At 32.6% G+C, this 19575-nt stretch overlaps 1 protein-coding gene across 4 annotated transcripts in view; it reads right to left on the bottom strand.

Moving 5' to 3' along the window:
- The window catches only part of PIK3C3 (phosphatidylinositol 3-kinase catalytic subunit type 3), a 118232-nt gene that overhangs the window by 21160 nt on the left and 77497 nt on the right, over positions 1-19575 (bottom strand). For all 4 annotated transcript variants that reach the window (XM_036229991.1, XM_036229992.1, XM_036229994.1 and 1 more), the window contains 4 exons: positions 17891-17955; positions 15616-15700; positions 12206-12280; positions 167-335 (listed from right to left, as the gene is read on the bottom strand). In XM_036229991.1, coding sequence (XP_036085884.1) covers positions 167-335; positions 12206-12280; positions 15616-15700; positions 17891-17955 — 394 coding nt within the window. The remainder of the gene's footprint in view (positions 1-166; positions 336-12205; positions 12281-15615; positions 15701-17890; positions 17956-19575) is intronic.

The following is a 19575-nucleotide window of genomic DNA, read 5'->3' as shown; positions in this document are numbered from 1 at the left end:
TTAATATCAGATTTTATCAAAATAGACCAAATATACATTATGAAATAATGTTGCCTATGTCATTCTGAAAATGTGATTCTAAAGAATGCATACATGTGAACTATTCTATTTTCTTGCTCTATGAAATAAATTTACAAAATTCTCTATATCAAGCAAATGAACTTACCTTCGAAGGTGGAGAAAAGCCGTGTAACACTGTTTACGGAACTCCTGGTACTGCTCACTCTGTGTGCCTCCCATTCCTTCTACCATTTCTTTATTCAGCTTCATTGGAGGAGGGAGAGGCTTCGGATCCCGACCCAAGATATATCCAAAGTCTATGTGGAAGAGTTTGCCTGCATGTTGATAAGAAACTCATTTGTTTCCAGAATTATCTTAAGAAACTGACAAGGGGATATGTCATACAACTGGTAAAGCTGTTCTCTTTGTAAAGAATATTAGTTCAGCATGAAGTTTATTAAATAGTTTGATCCTCTAATGCCACACTTGAGAGTGGCCTTCAGAGCATATTTTTTAGTTTGTGTCAACCTACATTCATTCAGATGGAACTATGCTTAAAATCATCCCACAGTAATATTAATTTAAAAATTTAAATCCTACTTTTAGATCTCCACAATCAAAGACAGACAAAGCCTGGAGAAGGTATTAATATAAATAATATCTTACAGCAAATTTCTCATGCTAAAGTTTAAGCAAACAACCCTTCATATAGCAGAAGATTATTTCTTTTAAGTATTCCTAAGATGAATCCTCAACTTATCACTATTCTCTACCCCTACTCCTGGCCAAAAAAATCCCCTAAATTTCACATTATACTGTTAGCAGTATCTGAATCATTCCAACTAATGTGTCACTCATTAGATGCTAAGAAACCAAGCACAGTATTCACATCTGCCCACAGTTGAATACAGCTTCAGTGCCCATGAAGACAAACCCTGGAGCTGTCATCTAAACTCACAGACCAGGTATGTATGAATGTGATCATTCACATTAGAGAATGACTCACTATAGAATTCATAAAGCATCTTGTGATTTACAGATAGGTATAAAGTAGGCATACATTTCAACATAAAAAGTAACCCCACATATCCTACAATTTAAGCTCCACCAAGGCACGGCTTGATGCCTGTTTGTGTGTTGCTGTATCACCAGGCTCAGGATAGTTTCTGGCACACAGCAGGCACTCGCTGTTGAATGGAGGAACAAATTCATTTAAAAAGCCACCCAAAACCTCCCTAGTACAATCTTCCCACTCTCATTTATCCTGTAATACACTATGACCTATTTTATTTGGAAATCTATCCTCACTCATGTATTTGGGAAGATTGCATTTTTTTCTTTCTCATTAAAGGCACCAACCAAAAACTTTCCTTCTTGAAGTGCATGTATTGAGATTTTGCACACTTCCGCCATCTTGCAAAGTATTTTTATATAATGACTGTATCCATTAAGATATTACCTATACATCCTTCTATATGCTTTCTCTGAGCATTATTACTCTTATCTGTGAACTTCTGTACTCTATCACTGTTGGAAATATAAAACAATGACAGGCACAGAACTGACTCTAGTTATGGCACTGAAGTCCCAAGTTAACAGTGATGCACTGGCAGGCACTCTGAGTGGTACAGCTGCCCTTCAGCACAACTAACACCTTCATGTCTCACTTAACCAGGAATGTGACCTGAGAAAGTTGCTTAACCTTTCTAAAAACCTCACTTTCTAAACTACGAAATAGGTTAATACTGATAATTACCACATAAGGCAGAATGAAGAGAGATAATACTTCTAATACTTAACATAGTACCTGGTACGTAGTAAATAAATTATTATTCCCAAATAAGTTACAGATGAGTGAGTCAAGCAAATAACTTTAAAAAACCTCATTTATGTCAGGAATGGTTACCTCTATAGCTTTGCCCATTTTAGATCTTTCCCTAAGTCAGAGGAAAAAAATTATTTTAGTCTAAACACAAAACTTGAAATCAAGCTATTTAGTATCTAATGACCAAGTCTACCGAAGGTGATTATAAATGTTTATCCTCAAAAATTCAAATGTTACTGTTTAAAAAGTATTTAAATATACTGAATTGTTATTTATATGCCGCTTATGCCTGAGATATCAATGCCAGTAATTAGTAAAATTAAATATTGAAAGAATAAGTAATATTTTTTACAACTCTTTCAGGCATCTTAAAAAAAAAACTAAGTAATACATTAAGTTAGAAATCTTATAAAACTTAGAAAATAAGAAAGAACTCAAAAAAGTCTGAATTTTAGGCAATAATGAAATTAAATTCTAAGTGAAATGCAAGATAGATACTGGGACTCTTTTCATATAATTGTAAGGAAAACTAGACTGAAAATTACCTGGAGTTGACAGAAGTTATATTATATTTGGGACATGAGGTTGATACATAAAGAAAAACAACAGCTTACATATAAATGCTCATAAGAAGTGTTCAAAGGTTTAAGCACTATCATCATTGGGCTATAGAAAAGGTAGCCATCATCAGTGTAACTACTGCACTGAAAACCAGATTTATCCAAGTCATCTCCTTGCCTTTCTTTTTTTTTTTTAGCCTAGACCAGGCTTAAAATGTTCTGTTCAAATTAGATAACTAGTGAAAGTTTCATACGAATTATTTTTTTTAGAAAATGGTTATATCTATTATAGTAAATGACCAAAGAAGAAAATAACATGAGAAGAAATTATAATTAGACATAGATAGCAAGGAACCTATAGAGAAATGGAAAATTGTTTTGTGCCCACCCTACCCCAAAAATGACCAAAGCAGTAATAGCTTCCTGCAGCTCACCCCAAGGCTACCTTAATCGGTCGCACTTGGTAAACAGTTATTAATGAAGCTCCTATCTCACCTTAGCTAAGTTTATATTGAAATTATTTGTTCACTAATCTATTTTCCCCAGGCTAAACTGTTCATGGCGCATTAAGAGACTTATAATCAAGGATCTCATTTATTATTTTTGTTAGTCCTGAAACCGAGGATCATCCCTAGCATACAGGAGCTCAGTGTGGCCATGCTGCATTTGTTTAACCAGTGGCATCTCTATTTCGCGTTTACAGCTTAAACAGCATTGTTGATGTAAGAAATTTTCTTCTAGAAAGCTAAACGTTCTTATAAGAAGTTGTGTTTTAAAAATTTTGTGTCTTCATGTCTATGAAGATTACAATAAAACACATTGAGGTGGAGCTGGGATCATCAGGATGCTACCTTATTACTTAGTAGTATCCTTTGATTTCAGTGTTTTTTGAGTGGGTCAGTATCAAACAGCCTACTTTAATTGTTGCAGGCTAATACTAGCAGAAGCAGAATGAGTTTTACCTTGAAATTACATGACAGCACCTTGAATGATGGAGGTTGTAAAGTAGTTTAAGTAGAGAAAAGTTGTTTAGCAATATTCACGTGAGATATGATATGAACAACACTCTGAACTCAGATTCTCGGTATACTAATCTATACTATATTCACTGCAAGTGACAACTTAATTTCAGTATTACTTTTGCCTGTCGCATTAATGTTGTTAGATTAATATATTGCAAGTTTTTAACATTATTTAGTTTGTTTTTATTTTATAGTTATGTAAGAATAGATGCAAAAAGTTAATATCAAGTTTTATGTTGCACATATGACTACAATATGTCAACACGGGGGGTTTCATTTCTATTTAAAACAGTTCTGTGTATTACTCGTGATTGAAAAACACCCTTTCAGAATCTCAAAATAAGCTTCAGGGGTCTCTGAACATAATGAAATAATATTTTTTTTTTTGGAAATCCACAGAATTCACCAAATTCCCAAGTGAAGCCCATGATTCCAAAAAGATGAGAAACTAGTTTTAGAATAAGGAATTTGATGACTGTAGTACTAACTAGGAAAGCACTGTCCCCTAATCCCTTAGGGTTCAAGGGATCCTTATGCTATCATTTATGCTATCGTTAAATTTTCCAGGATTTGTTGAAAAGTCCAAGATCAACTTCTGTTAAGGATTTCACTTCCTTCAACTAAACATGTATTTTCTATCTAACTAAACTAAGAACTTCACTGTTGTTTTATTCTGATTCTGGAGTTCCCATTTCTACTTTGTTAGACAAAGGCCATTCTACTCTTCAAAAGGTAAAGAGATAAGAAGCTTACATTACAGGTACAGATAAACTTTTCTTGGTTTTAATTATTTAAATGATGCTTTGTTTTGTTACCAGTGTAATTCCTAAAGATATTCAGCACTTGAGCAGATAATCAGTCTGACTAATCTTTTATTCAAAACTGCCACCCTTAGTAAACCATGCTATCCTGGTATCAGATGATATCAGCCATCACGCATGGTTTATTTAATGGGCTCTGTGCTTTTAATAGGAAACCCAGCCCCACTTTTCATTTCAGTACAGGAACCAGTGGAATTCCAATGTAGCTATGTACTGCTCCTTACAAATGAAGAGCGTATGTCTATCCTTCTTATAAGAAACCTCAAAGAACAGGATTACTGCTTAATTATAAGGCATAAAAGATTCAGTATCTAACAATTAAACCATTATTATGTTGTATAAGTTCAAGGGTCATGTATTTTGAAAAGAAGCTATTAACGTTTTAAGAAAATTTATCCTCTTACATACCAAAGGAAATGGCTCTTTTAAGAGTAATATCTAAAGATGAAACTTAAGGGTTTTAAAAACATACTTCGTGAAATTAAAAAAAAAAATGTTTAAGAAATTCAGGAAGAGTGGTCTTTTTCAAATTTATTACCTTAAACAGTAAAGAGGTCAAGTGCGCATAAAATAAACTGAATGTTGACTGTAATTATCTTCTTATGTCTCTGACTTGTAATAGAAAGGGAATAAAGAGGAGTTAATTAAATTTTTCTGTTATTTATGTAAGTGACATGAACTTATTTCTAAATTTGTAGTTTAAGACATTTGTAGTTCTTGGATTAAAGAGACTAGATCTGGCCGAAATAGTTTTTAGTTTCCAGTTTGTCTATCTAATAATTAAATGTGGCCAATCTCAAAATTGTAAATATTCCATTTTTCATAATTCTGCTCACTCCCTTTGTTTCTCGTCTTTCCCCTAAAATCCAACCCTATTTTTTTGAAAATCTCACAAAATTCCCAAATTCAAAAATTCTTCCAACCACTCTACTCCAGAGTAAGTTTTCCACTCTCTTCAACCTGACATGCTATGATTTTTCCACAAAATGCTTTTATTTCTTTTGTGAATATTATCTCTTTCCTGCCCTACTATGAAAACTAGAAACAAAGAAAGTGGCAAACTACTATTTATTGATACAATGGAACCTATATTTTTGGAATTAAAAATTCTCCCTATCTCTACACTCTCCAACACTTACTAGTTAATCCCTTATCATATACTTGGTTAGAGGTATTTCTCACTTATAGTTAAAAGCATAGTAATGAAATATTTTTCAATAATAATTTTTGCTAAAGAATTATAAGACATACATAAGTACAGATTGATATAGACATTCCAATTATCTGCTTAATGTTTCATATAATTTATTATCATTTCACATCAACTGTTAAGATGGCTAACTAATGAAAATGGACATGTCTACTTAACATTATACCTGATTATATAGCCTATTTCCATTCAAGAAAAACGAATTTTTAAATATATTTTCATTTATTCTATGATCATCGACGTCATGAAGTCTTTTTTTCACCTGAAATACTCTTTTCTTCTAGAGAACTCTTTACTATCTAAAGCAGAACTCTAACCCCTTAAAAATGAAAAGCAATAGACTTCAATGAGCAATTCTAAAACATTTTGGTTTTAGGACATTTTAAAAATGTTAATTAATTAAAAAGAGTAAGTCAATAATATTTTAACCTAATTTGTTTTTTATGAATAACTTTTCTAAAAAAATAATTCAGAGAGAAGAGTGGCCTTGTCTTATATTTTAGTAATTTTTTTAATGTCTGGCTTAACAGGAGACATCTGGATTCTCCTATTTGCTTCCTTTGTAAATCTATTATGATGATGTTTTGATTGAAGTAAAAGAGATCCAGTCTCGAAATAGATAGGGATTTTAAAAAGAGAGAAGAATTTTAATAACCTTTTCAGAGAGTTATGGATACTTCCTTTGCAACTAAAACAAATTTTCAGGTCCTACCATACCTACTGAATCAGAGATTCTGAGCCTGAAGCTCAACAATCTGTATTTTAACTCACTATCTAGTTGATTTTGACACAAGCTAAAACAAGCTTCTCATCTACGTAATGACTAATACAACTCTTAACTTCACTTAGGTCATTGTGGAAGGGACAGTGCTGAGATTAATCACCTAAAGGAATTAAAACTGATATTCAAGACTAATGGTTTCAGTTTTCCTGTGTTGTACACAACCTCATTACCTTAAAATTTGACACATTTTTTTGTTCAAGGGGTCACTATGAAAATGTATTAACTTTTTAATAATCTGGTTTATGGTTATGCCAATTTATGGTTGAACTTTCAATAAAGTCCATTAAAATTTAACTTCTCCTAAAATTATTCATTGCAAAGCAAAACAAACACAGTGTCTACCCAGCATTAAGGAATATATCATCTGATAAGAAAACTGACATAAAAATTTAATATTCAAATCTATAGTTTCATTCCAATGACTAAATTAGGCTTTACTATATAAAAGATGATCCAAAAGGAGGTAGAGTGATTTCCCTCCACATTCTGACCTCAAATTAATATAACAAGTCTACATATTAACTGCAAGGCATTGCGTATTTCAGCTTGTGGGGCTTTTACTAATATGTGTGTTTTTCTCAATTTGTATCACATACACACCCAACATCTTCTTCATGATCCAGCCTGAATAATTTCCTCGACAAAATAATTTCTAGCTCCATAGGCACACAGAGCATAGCACTTTATTATTTTCACTACTTATGAGAAGAAATAATGTTCTTCTAAAATAAATTTTAAAAATGAAAGCACTTACAGCAACCATTAAATTTTCCTTATTATAAGGTTTCAGTAAACCTAAGGAGACTGACTTCTTGATACTGAATATCCAGGAATCTTTCCAGAAATGAGATTTTAAATAATGTCTAAAAAGAAAACTATTCACATGAAAACAAGTCCTCATTATTTAAACATCTTAAGTCATGATCAATAGACTGAAGAAGTTATTTACAGATAAAAAGGAAAGGTCTCAAGTGCCTGGTTCTCTTTTATATAACAATTGAGAAAAACAAAACTGGTAAATAACAGTATGTCCATAGTCTATAGTAACAAAAGTTTAGACAAGAAACATATTTTCCTAAAAACCCTAATAATGGATAAAAATTACATTTAAAAACCTAGTTCATATACTCATTCTAAAAGCACATACTGAGTGATTACTATTACATAAAACTTTTTATATTTCTTTCTCTCATTTCCCAGAGTATAAACAAGCACATTAAGAAAATAAGAACCTAGCACATTAAGACTTTACACTATAGTTAATCTACCAAACTTAATAACTTAAAAACAAATAGCTAAAGAGTCACCATTTGAACAGTTAACTAAATTCTTTCCATGTAAGATTTTGAACATCATAAACAACTGTTATGCCTTGGGAAAAAAAATAAAATATAGTATATTTTCAAGGTGTCAAGATTTACCTTAAAACACAAAACAGATAACATTTAATCAATGATCAAACTGACTACTTCTTTTATAAATGTTCCTGGACCACTAAAATAAAGAGTCACTCAAAAGAGAATTTAGAAGGCAATAACTTTAAAAAGTTTGAACTTTTTGGTGAGGGAAAGGAATTTTTGAAATAAATTATTTTTTTTAATCTATAAAATTATGATTCCAAGGACGTAGTTCTATAGTGTAGTGGTTAGTACGTCTGCTTTACACACAGAAGGTCCTGGGTTTGCGTCCCAGTGGAGCCACAGTCGATGGTCTATGGCCATGCCACCCTGAACAAGTCCCATGTCTGATCTCGGAAACTAAGCAGGGTCGGCCCTGGTTAGTACTTGGATGGGAGACCACCTAGGAAGACCAGGTGCTGTAGCCATAAATAATAATAAATAAAAAAGCAAATAAATAATAAATAAATAAAATTATGATTCCAAATATTGGCTACATACATCAAAAATGTAAGGCATTCTTATTACCTCATGGTAAAACAAACGAAACCATAATAGCTATTAGCCCTTAAGAATTGCATACTATGTGCTCAGCACCATAGAAAATTCTATTATGTATCTAATCCTCCTCTCACAACACCAGCAGAAGAGAGGTTTTTTTATTATCTACACACTCAGAAAAAGAAACTGAGTCACAGATATAGTAGATAAATTACCTAAAGTCACGCAATGGTGGAGGGGCAATTTACTTTGAGATTTCTGACAGAAGGCCCAAAGGGTACTCTGAAATGCCAAAATAGACAAAAAAGCCACTTTTCCTCTCACTATACAAATGAGTAACTCCAGATTAAAAGGGCCATCCTTAGAACCTACAATTAACTTTCCAGATACTACAGAAACTTACTCCTTAGTTTGCATTTGTGAACATTTTTTAGGTTATTTACATATTAATTTTATATGTTAATTCTATTGTAAAGTCTGAATGCCATAAACAATAAACAAGTTTTTCAGTTATACTGGTCCTTTATTCCTCCCTCAAAGGCTCAAAAATGAAAACAAAAATAAACCTTTCTCCAAAGATTTGGGGTAAACCCAAATCATGTTTCTTTTAAGTACTGCTACAACTGACTACTCTGAAGAAACTTAAAGCTCCCTCAAAGGACACCAACTTTGAGGAAAAAAAAATCACTTTTTTATCACATATCACAGCTTAAATTTTATAATTTCTTGCTCAAATAATGCTATATTAATGCATCAATAAATGAAACATCATTTACTCTAAATTTGCTTCAAGAAAACAATGTTTTAATTGACCACATGATAATATACTGACAAAGGAACTTTGAGTTTTATATTTATGATGGAAACACAGCGCCCTCTGCTGCTGTACAAGCTGACGAAACTTCAGCCAAGCTTAAAGTATCCAAAACTTTTAATGAAATATGGGCACAATTTCTTGGAAATCTGTAACTGAGATTCATATTTTACATTTTTACACATTACCATTGTATATATTTTGAAATCCTCTACATGGAAAGTATTTTCCTCCACACACTCCTAAAGTTCTCAGTCTGACCCTTTTCTATCTCATCTGTATTTGCAGGGTGGAACAATGTATTGGGGTAAGTCCCCAAAGGACCCCAGTGAAATGAAATCCGGGGTCTCCTTTCTCTTTGTTCCACCTCTCATACCAGAGAACTGGACACAGATGAATCAGTGGAACTCTGATTACAATTCCAAAACACTTTCATCCAAAGCTGAGTCATAAACTTTGAACCTGCTCAAATCAGGAAATAAAATGAACGGAAGACAAAAGGTATTGTTGTTTGAAGAATGGGAAAAATGTTACTTTTCATTTTTAAAAACATGCTCCATTAACACTGAGAGACTATATAGTTACATAAGAGAACCTAAAGTTCTAAATTTTTAATATGTCTGTATTGAAGGTATAACTGACCTAAAATATACCATGAAAGATGCATCATGATATTCAAGCACTGAAATGTATTTCCTGAAATGAACTACATTAAAAATTTACTGTGAACATATAATAGTTGCCTAAACAATACAAAGTCTATTTACAACATATATATGATTGATATAACTTGAAACAGCCTTGAAATACATGGACTATTGGTCAAAGATGACTAAAGACACAAAATATTTTTAAATAAATCATTATAAGCTTTTAAAAGCTGAAAATGTATTACACTTCCATTTGCCTTGACATAATCATATCTTCCTTATATAATCTAATTTCATTGAAATTAAACCTGAACATTGAAAATAATTATCCTAGTGAGGAGGAATTAAAATGCTAACTATATAATTATGATGAAACTTTAAGAAAAAAATAAGTCGAAGAAATGCTGTTTCAAAAGATGAGAATATGCTTCTTATCTAGCACATTTTAAGGTGTTTCGTTTTTAAAGGCAACTTTGGAGCACCCTCTAGTGGAAAACTGGTAATAAGAAACTTAAAACTTCTGTTTCTGAAATTTTATAATTAAATTTCCATAAAACAAGTTAACTGTGACCTGGGACAAAAAAATATATTAGGTAGACGACTCTTTCCAAATCTTATTCTTAAAATATCCCCATCAACACACACACAGAACAGCTTTCAAAATCCAACAGAAAAAGGTCTATAATTTACCAATTTCCCAAAGAAAATACAAGTAAGATCTATGAATATAGCATCATAAGATCTATACTTTAAAGATCCTATGGCCATACCATTATTAAATCATAAAAACAAATAGAATAACTTGGATAGTTCGATTAATACATGTGGTTAAAAATTCAACCAAAAAGATACCTGAGAAAAAACACAGGAAAATTTCTTCAAAATTAATTTTCTCTAAACACACTATAATGTTTTATAAATATCATTTGCTAAACTATCAAATTAGGTAAGAACCTCCAGGACAATCGGATTACATTCTTCTGGTCATGGTTATTAAAGGGACTGCCTGGCCTTGACATAGATGTGGTTTCCACATGCAAATTCTACTACATATAATTTTTCAGATTAGTAAATTTAAAATTAAACGGATGAAATTTCAGATTATTTGAGTTAACAGAATTATTCTATTAATAATTAGACTACACAGTATGTATTTGTTAAATTCTTAATATCACAATTTAGAGGAATACTCACAAAACAAAATGTCCTTACCTGGGAGACCATTTTAAAAAAAATAATTTAAAATCTATTTTCTAAGGAAGGATAAAAAAACTTGAATTATTTAGCCAAGGGAAGAAAAGGCTACATAAAGTAGCAGATATACTGATCCATTCATTAATTCGACACTGATCTAATAAAGACTTTGGCCAGGTGGTGGCAAGGTCCTGCTGTCATGGGTCCTGAATCCTACACGGGAAAAGATGCAGATAGATCAATGAGCTCCATGAGAGTCAGGATTCTGTCTGTTCTATTCACTCTGGTATCCCTAGCACCTAGAATACCTGACACATAGTAGGTGCTAAATAAGTATTTATTGAATTATATACAAAAGATAACTTCAGACAGTGATAAGTAGTATAAAGAAAACAAAATAGAATAATAGAGAGTCATGGGGAAGGGTGTGGTGGCAAGTATATGTTATTTCAGATCAGAGAATTAGAAGAGGCTTCTCTAAGGAAATGCCATTAGAACTTAGACTTGCAAAGATCTAAAAGAAGAGATGTCCTGGAAGAGGAAACAAGGGCGCTGGCCTGAGGCAAGAGTGGTTTGACATTTCAACAGACTAGTCAGTGTGGGCAAGCTACGGCCTCCATAGTGAAGAGTCAGATTTTATTCAAATGATTTGGGCCAAAGATAATAGTGGTTTCAAATGGGGACAAAGCAGTGGAAATGAAGAGACAGTGTAACTTCTTGATCTGTTTTAGAGGTGAGGAATAGACATGATAGCTGATAAGTTCAATATGTGAGAGGAGGCCAAGAGTAGTTTTTAAAATGATCTCTAAGTTTGGTGCTTAAACAAGTGGGTGAATAAGGCTATTTACTGAGGTGGAAAAATGAGATGATGAGCAGGTTTCCTCCACTGAGGAAGGAAAAAACTTTTAGAACTAGCCATATAATTAGTTCAAGTAAGCAGCTGCATATAGCAGTTTGAAGCTAGTAAAATGGACTGAGGTGGCAGCTATATGTTTGGCACCTGTTTTCAGAGATGATGTTTAAAGTTATGGGGCCAAAGAATTATCAAGAAGAAGTGGGGGGGGCAAAGAATTAAAGAGAGAGGTTAAAGTGAGTTAAGTTTGATAAGAGTTAATGAGAGACAACATTCTAACATTCTAACTAGAGCTGTACAGGAAGAGACTGGACTGCTTGCATACATTATGAACTTGCCACCAAAGGAGGCATTCAAGGGTCAGATGACCATCTGGAGGATCACTACTAAAGTGATTCTTACAACGGAGAGGAGGAGTTTCCCCTAGATATCTTTCAAAGGTACCATTTAAAAGGACTTTTAAGACTCTGTGATTTATCTTCGCTTATACAAATTATTTTGCTGTTAAATAGATTCTAAGGTAAAAAACACCAGCATATAAGATGTATATCTACTAGTAGCCATTACGTATTACCTGTTTTTGTCAGCAAAAGGTTATCCAGGTGCCTGTCTCCAACTCCAAGAATATATGTAATCACACAATATCCAGCTATAATAACGATTCAAAAAAAATTGAGAAAAACACAAGCAAACCAGGTTATTTATAGCACTGAATATAAAGGCAGTTTGTGCTACTTTAATTTCAATTTGCTTACTACTGTTTTTGATTTCTCACTTAAACTTTGAAATTAATTCTGTAATCTTCTTTGACTCTATGAAGTTTATCACCTAAAACTCGAAAAAATTATTTGCAACAAAAAAATATTGTGTAGAAATTTGTCAAATGATAAAAGTCATTTGTATTAAAGTTAAATCAGGTTTCAGGAACCTTAATTATAATGAGTCTACCACTTCTCATCTCAAACTGAGCTCATGTTAAAGATGACAGTGAAAAAAAAAGTGTCTACAGAAATATGCATAATGAAGCCAACCATCCCACAACTGTGTTGTCTATAACAAAGTAAATACTTTTAGAGGAACAAATACTGACGTGCCAGCAGATAGAAAAACAAATGAATTCATCTAAGTGAAAAAGACATTTATGAAGTTCACATCACAATCTTCTAAAGTTAAGAAATATTACATGGGCTAGGGGTAGAGTCATTGGCTCTAGCTTTATTGTCTTTTATCTTACTTTTAAAAAGTCTAGAAACTTGCCATGTGTTCACAAAATGCTCACACAAAATTTGAAGCTTATTTTTTTCCTCGCTACTTCTCCCATTAGAACTGGCAAACATACATGACTATACGAATATTTACAAAAACATGTTTATTTTAGTTAATATGCAGAAAAAAGACTGGACCACCTGAGAATGACCAAATTAATCCTGTCGAAATTCAATAAACATTAAAGTTCACTTGACTCGGGCTCTGAAGGCCTTTCTGGAAGTCCAAAAGCGATTTAAACAATGATATGATCATTGAAGTAATCTTTAATTATTAAGTAATAATAATTACAATTACAATTTATTGAAGGCTAGGCTCTTAGCAAGGTGTATTACTTCTGTCATCTCTAACCCCTTTTAATATTATAACCATCCTTCAAATGGAAAACCTCAGGCTCTAGGAATTCATGGGATTGTCCAAGGTCAGCAGGTAGGATGTGAATTTAAATTTGACTCTGAAGTCCTTGCTCATGCTGTTTCTGCACTGTGTAACTACTCCTGCCCAAAGAGACTATTTTGATAGGTGTAACACTCGACAAGCTGCTTAAGCTAAAGTATATTTGTTTAGAATAAATAACCATATTCTAATTATAGATAACATTCACTATCATTCAAAAAAATGCTTCTAATCATATTACTACTCTACTAATAATTTTTGCTTAACTATAACAAATCAGTTACAGTTCACTGTAAACATTATCAGTGATTCTCAAAATATAGTCTGTAGTATGACCGGGACTAATAATTTGCCTACACAATATCCTCTCTATACTTCTTCCTTAAAACAAAACAAAACTGGGATTTATGGAGAAAGACTGTGCCTAGATAAAGACTACACTGCTCCAGTTCACTTGCCTGTATTCATAAAACATTGGTCTTGTAATTAATAAGTGAGCAGGGTTTTCAATTTTTTGGCAATATTTATAGGTTGTGTATGTGTATATATATTTCAAATACTAATAGTAAACATTCCTTCATTAAATAGATTTATGATGTAAAAAGGTCTATAGTAACTATCTGAATAGAAAGTCAAGTAAAAAAAAATATAAGATAACTCTTCAGGGCATGCAAAATATCTCATTTAATATGGTACTAAGAGCTAGATGTGCTGAGTTAAAGATGGCCACACATTTTTTGATACTTTGTCATTCAATGTGGGAACTATATTCCTTTCCCCTCGGTCCTGGCAAGGCCTAGGGCTGCTTTAACCAACAGAATCCGACAGAAATGACAAAGTACCAGCTTGCCAGTCCTCGCCTTCAGAAACCAAGTTTCCATCTCCTGTCTCCTAGAATACTTCCTCTTGGAAATCAGCAGCTATGAGAAGCCCAAGCAAGCCTCAGAGAGGCTATGCATACATATGTAGGTGACAGAATTGACAAGTCTAGCTGAAAAACAATATAAACGGCCTGTCATGTGAGTGATCTATCACCTACTCAAGTCTTTATATGGTATGTAATTTTTTTCAGATTATAAAAAACACAGACTTAAGATCTGAGAAAAATGGGAAAGAAAAAAAAAAGGGGGAAATAAGAGGAGGAAGAAAGGAAAGCAGGAAGGGAGTGAGGGAGAAGAGAGAAAAACACAGAGTGAGAAGCAAGGGGGAAGAGTAAGAGAAGGGAAACAAATTCTCTCGAATGTTTCAATTTTTTTTAGTCTTTAAATACACTGCATGTGATCATTTCTAGGAGAAAGTTACATGTAACATGTTATATTTCTCCAGTAAAAATGAGAATTAAAAACATAAAGGATTCAAATAAATATACATACATTTTATTTCAGTTTGTAAATTTCCAAAGAATATCTTTTATTTATACTTCTCAGCCAAAAATGTATCACCAAATGTAAATTTGGGAATAAATTTTGGGGTTCAAAATAATCTGGAATACTACTTCACAGGGGCACTGTGAAAAATTTTTAAATGCCATGTACGACAAAGCAATTTATGAAATGATATGAAAGTTTAAATATAGTTGTTATATGTCTAGAAGATCCTCTCCTTGCTCAAGTCAAAGCAAAAATATGGACATAAACAGAAATAAATATTTATATAAAACAGCAGTAGCACATGCCATGTAGCATTCAGGGCTTGATTCCAATGTTAACTCCTTTATTAACTCTCCCTTAAATAGTCTACTTATTTAAAAAATCTTAAAAAAATAAAAAATAATTCTCAAGACTATAGACTTCATGAGGACAGGCATAAAAGGTTAAAATATCAGAATTAATTTCTATAAAATGCTGCTCCTCACTTCTTTCCAGGAACAGACAATAAGTACTAATCTAAAATACTATGAGGGACCTTTCTTTACAACAAAACACTGTTGTCTTAGCTCTTGAGATTTATTTAAAGCATAAATATTGCCGACTGAGACTTCTCCTTGCAGTCTAATTAATTATAGTTACTCAAACACAGGGAAAACCTAGGGGAAAATTAACAGCTTCTAGGAAGAGATCATTTTTTTTAATTATAATAGTTAAGTGATTGCAAAGATACATCTATTATAGACTAAACAGAATTTATACATCATTACTATTATATCAAAGCATTAATGATTTGTTTTATCTCTGATATTTTGTTATACCATATAGCAGCCCAAAGGGACTAAGACAAAAATCTTACTACATTCTAAATGTGTACGAATATGGCACATATCAGAATATCCTGCTTTCCTTTATTCAAACATATCAATGCAAACTAATAGTTTGAAAAACTTACCACAGCTTTTAACATAAGTGTCCATAACCTCAGCACTGATCCCATATGGCCCATTCTCACTCGGTGCATATTTTCTAAAAAAGTTCTGAAACAATATTATTTATGTATTTACAAATTCAATACAATCCTTAAATACAATGGGCATTTTGAAATTATAAATAATGACCCTAAGTGTCTGATCTAAAATTTGGTCAGTAATTATAAAATGTGGATATTAGAAAGCATATTCCTCAGGAATTGGTCTATTATTATGCCTGCTAAGACAAACATATAAACATCCATATATAAATATATAGATATACATACTGCTACTTCTATATCATAGGGAAAACATAAAATAAAATAAATTTACTCCTCTATCTCTATTTTTAATATATCACTGTTTCATCTTTTTTCTGAAAGTGAACAGGAGTTTTTTTGTGTATTTCTTTTTAAATTACAGTTGGCTCTCACTATCCACGGGTTCTACAACAGCAGATTCAAGCACTGCAGACTGAAAATATTTGAGGAAAAAATGTTCCATTGTTGCTAATGTGTACTGTGTAGTTAAGGCTAATATGATTCCATGTGTACTGAACATGTACAGGCTTTTTTTCCTTTGTCCTTAGTCCCTAAAAAATACAGGATAACAACTATTTACATTGTATTAGGTACTATAAGAACCAAGAAAATGCAAAGTAAAATAACAATAAAATACTAAAATTTAGAAGTTTGACAATACCAAGATCAGCCAAAAATATGTAGCAAAGAGAAACACGACAGGTGCCAACTATTTTCAAAAACAATTGCTAATTATCTACTAAAGTTAAGGACAAAATAACCTATGACTCAGCTAAACTATATATACAGATAAGATACGGAACCAAGAATCATCATACAAACTGTCATCACTTCACAAAAGCATAACTGTACAGAGCAACACAACAACTGATAACTATCAAATAATTGGAACCTGTGTTAAGGCTCTGCATGCATTTCATGTCATCTTCAGAATAATCCTAGAGCTAGACAGACACTATAAATTATGACTCAAATTTTACAGATGCAAAACCTGAGGCATGAAGAGTTATTAAAGGGGCCCCAAGACCTTCAATAGGTTTCATTTGTTAGATAGAGGTCACAGATTCAACATACAGTTGTAGCACAACTAAGGTTTACTACAGCAATAGCCACTCTCTATCTAGCAACTACCAAAATTTTAAATAAAGCAGTACAGGCACCCTTATCAGTTAGGGAACAGAGGGAACATGCTGAAAGCCAAGGTCCCAGATAATAGCCAATGGCTAACCCTGTAACCAGGCCTTTCTAAATATAGTAGGCTCAGGCCTGCTATGCTAACTTCTTCTGCACAAAGGGTTAAAAAGTCACTCGATGTTACATAGTTAGAAAGCTACATAGCCGAATTTCAGCCCCAGACAATTTGATGTTCTGAGCCTGAGCTTTTAACCATTGCATATAATCGTACCCCAAAAACAAGGGCAGAATGAATAATCACTTGCTTTGCCAACAAATCTGAATAATGCTTTTCTGTAAATCTAAACTCTATACTTAATTATCTAGACACTCTAAACTGAAAAAGGCAAAATCATACTGTAGCAAATATCCTCTGTCAAGCCCCTTTCTGTATTATCTTTCATCTCAGGCAATTTTTTTTGTGTGAATCACATACTTTTTTATCACATAAGGAAAAAAAATATATTTAAAAGATAACAAAAATAAACCACTAAGATGTAATAAGAACTACTCCATATATTTAAAATGTAAAAAAAAAAAATTCCAAAGATATATATGGCTTAGTCCTAGTAACTGCTTTTTCTTGTATTAAAGGAGAAGGAAGAGGTTGGAGGGGGAGGATAGGGGTCTTAAAAAAAATAATTGTGCAAAATATGCACAAGCAAGAAAATCACTGGAGCACTATTCTGAATAATAACAAAAACTGGAAGTAATCAAAATGTTCATTAATGGTTAAATTATAATAATTCCATACTTTGAATTATAACCACAAAATTTTTTAATTTGTTCACCAATTAATTTCCTATCTCCTATTATGTGCCAGGCACTGTTTACAGAATTGAGTATCTATATGTACTAACACAGAAGAATTTCCAACTGCTAGCACTGTTTACTTCTATGGAAAAGAGAAAAAAACTTGAAAGAAGAAGAGTGACTAAAAGGAGTCTTTTATTTTTAACTCTATATACTTTTATGAAGATTGAACTCTTTATAACAAGAATATATTCACGAATTGTGTAAATCTTTAAAATAGACACTGTACCTGAATGCTTCCTTCCGTATCAAGAACTTCAGCAACAGGAACTGACTGGATAAACTGCATGAATCCTACACAGAAACATATGCATTGTATTAAGTATAGTTACTGGTTAAGCAATAAAAGTAATGGTTCTGTTAAGAATAACCTTCACTTGCAAATGTATATACTACATTCCTGAACAACTTAACCAGGTCTATAAATACTATTTAAGCTTATACTGGCATTTATGTCACAGGAAACTTTTTAAAAATTAAGCTAATCAAATCTGTATGTTTCTTTAGGCCAATTTCTATTATTATATATAAGGAACACAAAGTCATAGGCCAAGTTTCTTACATCTGGCATAAAAATTTCTCTATTCTGTAATTTTTTAACATACCATTTAAAATATTCCATTCTAAGTTTAAAATCACTTTGAAATTGTATAATATCAATCACCTAACCCTAAAACTCTATTATGTTCATTAGCTTTTTTGTTTAATACTCCATCTCTGCCATATGAGAAAAAAGTACAAATCCTTTAAACTACCAAAAAGAAGGGGAATGAGACAGTATGTAAGAGAACAAAAGATGACAAAATATAAGTCTAGTAAGTCTAGTAAATTTGATACTCCTGGGAACAACAGAGGAGTATAAAACAACAAATCTATTAAAATGATCAATGTTGAATAAAGGAATCTGTTTCAGGATCATAAACCATCATGATCTGGTTTTGGTAAGCCTTACATTATAATTATTTGCATGTAACTTAGGAGGTTGGATACTCCTTTAGAATATGAAATGTGTCACTCATTCCAATATCCTAAACACAGAATAGTCTTCATTAATTTACTCAAGTTTTTCCTGTTGTTCTACTATGTAGCAAGAACTTTGCCAGGTAAAAAATAGAGCCTTCACCCTGTCTTCACAGATCATACAAACTTGCAAGTTTTGGGGATAAATACTACAAATTAAAGGGTACTATAAAAGGGAACAGTGTGGGGAGGACTAAATTATAACAGAGATCAGAGGGTATCTGACAATTTGAGTCGTGTTTTGAAGGATTATGAAAGCTAACAGATAAAGCTGTGGAAAAAGAATGTTAAAGATAATGCACACAGCATATGTGAAGGTATTAAGGCTGAAAAGTGTACAGTACATTCGAGAAAAAAGAAAGCGGCCAGCGTGGCTAAAGCCGAGGAAGCCAGGAGGAGAGCGGCAAGAGAGGCTTCAGGGTCAGGTGCAGGAGGAACACCACACCATGCCAGAACCTGTAACTAAGCTAAGCTTTTGTCTTTGTCTCACGAGCAAATGAAAGCTAGTCAATCAATTTATGCTGGATAGTAGAAGAGCATTTTTTTGCACCTTTAACAAGATCATTCTGAGAGGAAAAGGAGGAATTAAACCACCAAAAAGATCTGGGAGTGGCCAGGTGAAGAGCAGGAAACCTAAGAGATAACTTCTGTTTCTCCAAAGTATCTAAGGGTAAGAGGCTCTACGAGTAACAAGACTATGGAATTTACAACAGGCATTAGACTAACATGCCTAGGAAATCTTCTACCAAACTTCCAGAAATTATTCAATCTCAGAAAGACTTTGATATTATAGATCTATATAAAAAAATATTAGTTAATAAGTGACGTCTGTAAGCAGAGCACAGTACAAAGCCACTCTGGCCATAGTAACTCTGAAAGATGATTAGGACACAG

This window comes from Rousettus aegyptiacus, unplaced genomic scaffold, assembly GCF_014176215.1.
Source record: "Rousettus aegyptiacus isolate mRouAeg1 unplaced genomic scaffold, mRouAeg1.p scaffold_m13_p_12, whole genome shotgun sequence".
NCBI lineage: Eukaryota > Metazoa > Chordata > Mammalia > Chiroptera > Pteropodidae > Rousettus > Rousettus aegyptiacus.
Note: the sequence above shows the minus strand (reverse complement) of the source record. Positions and strands in the feature narration are given on the sequence as shown.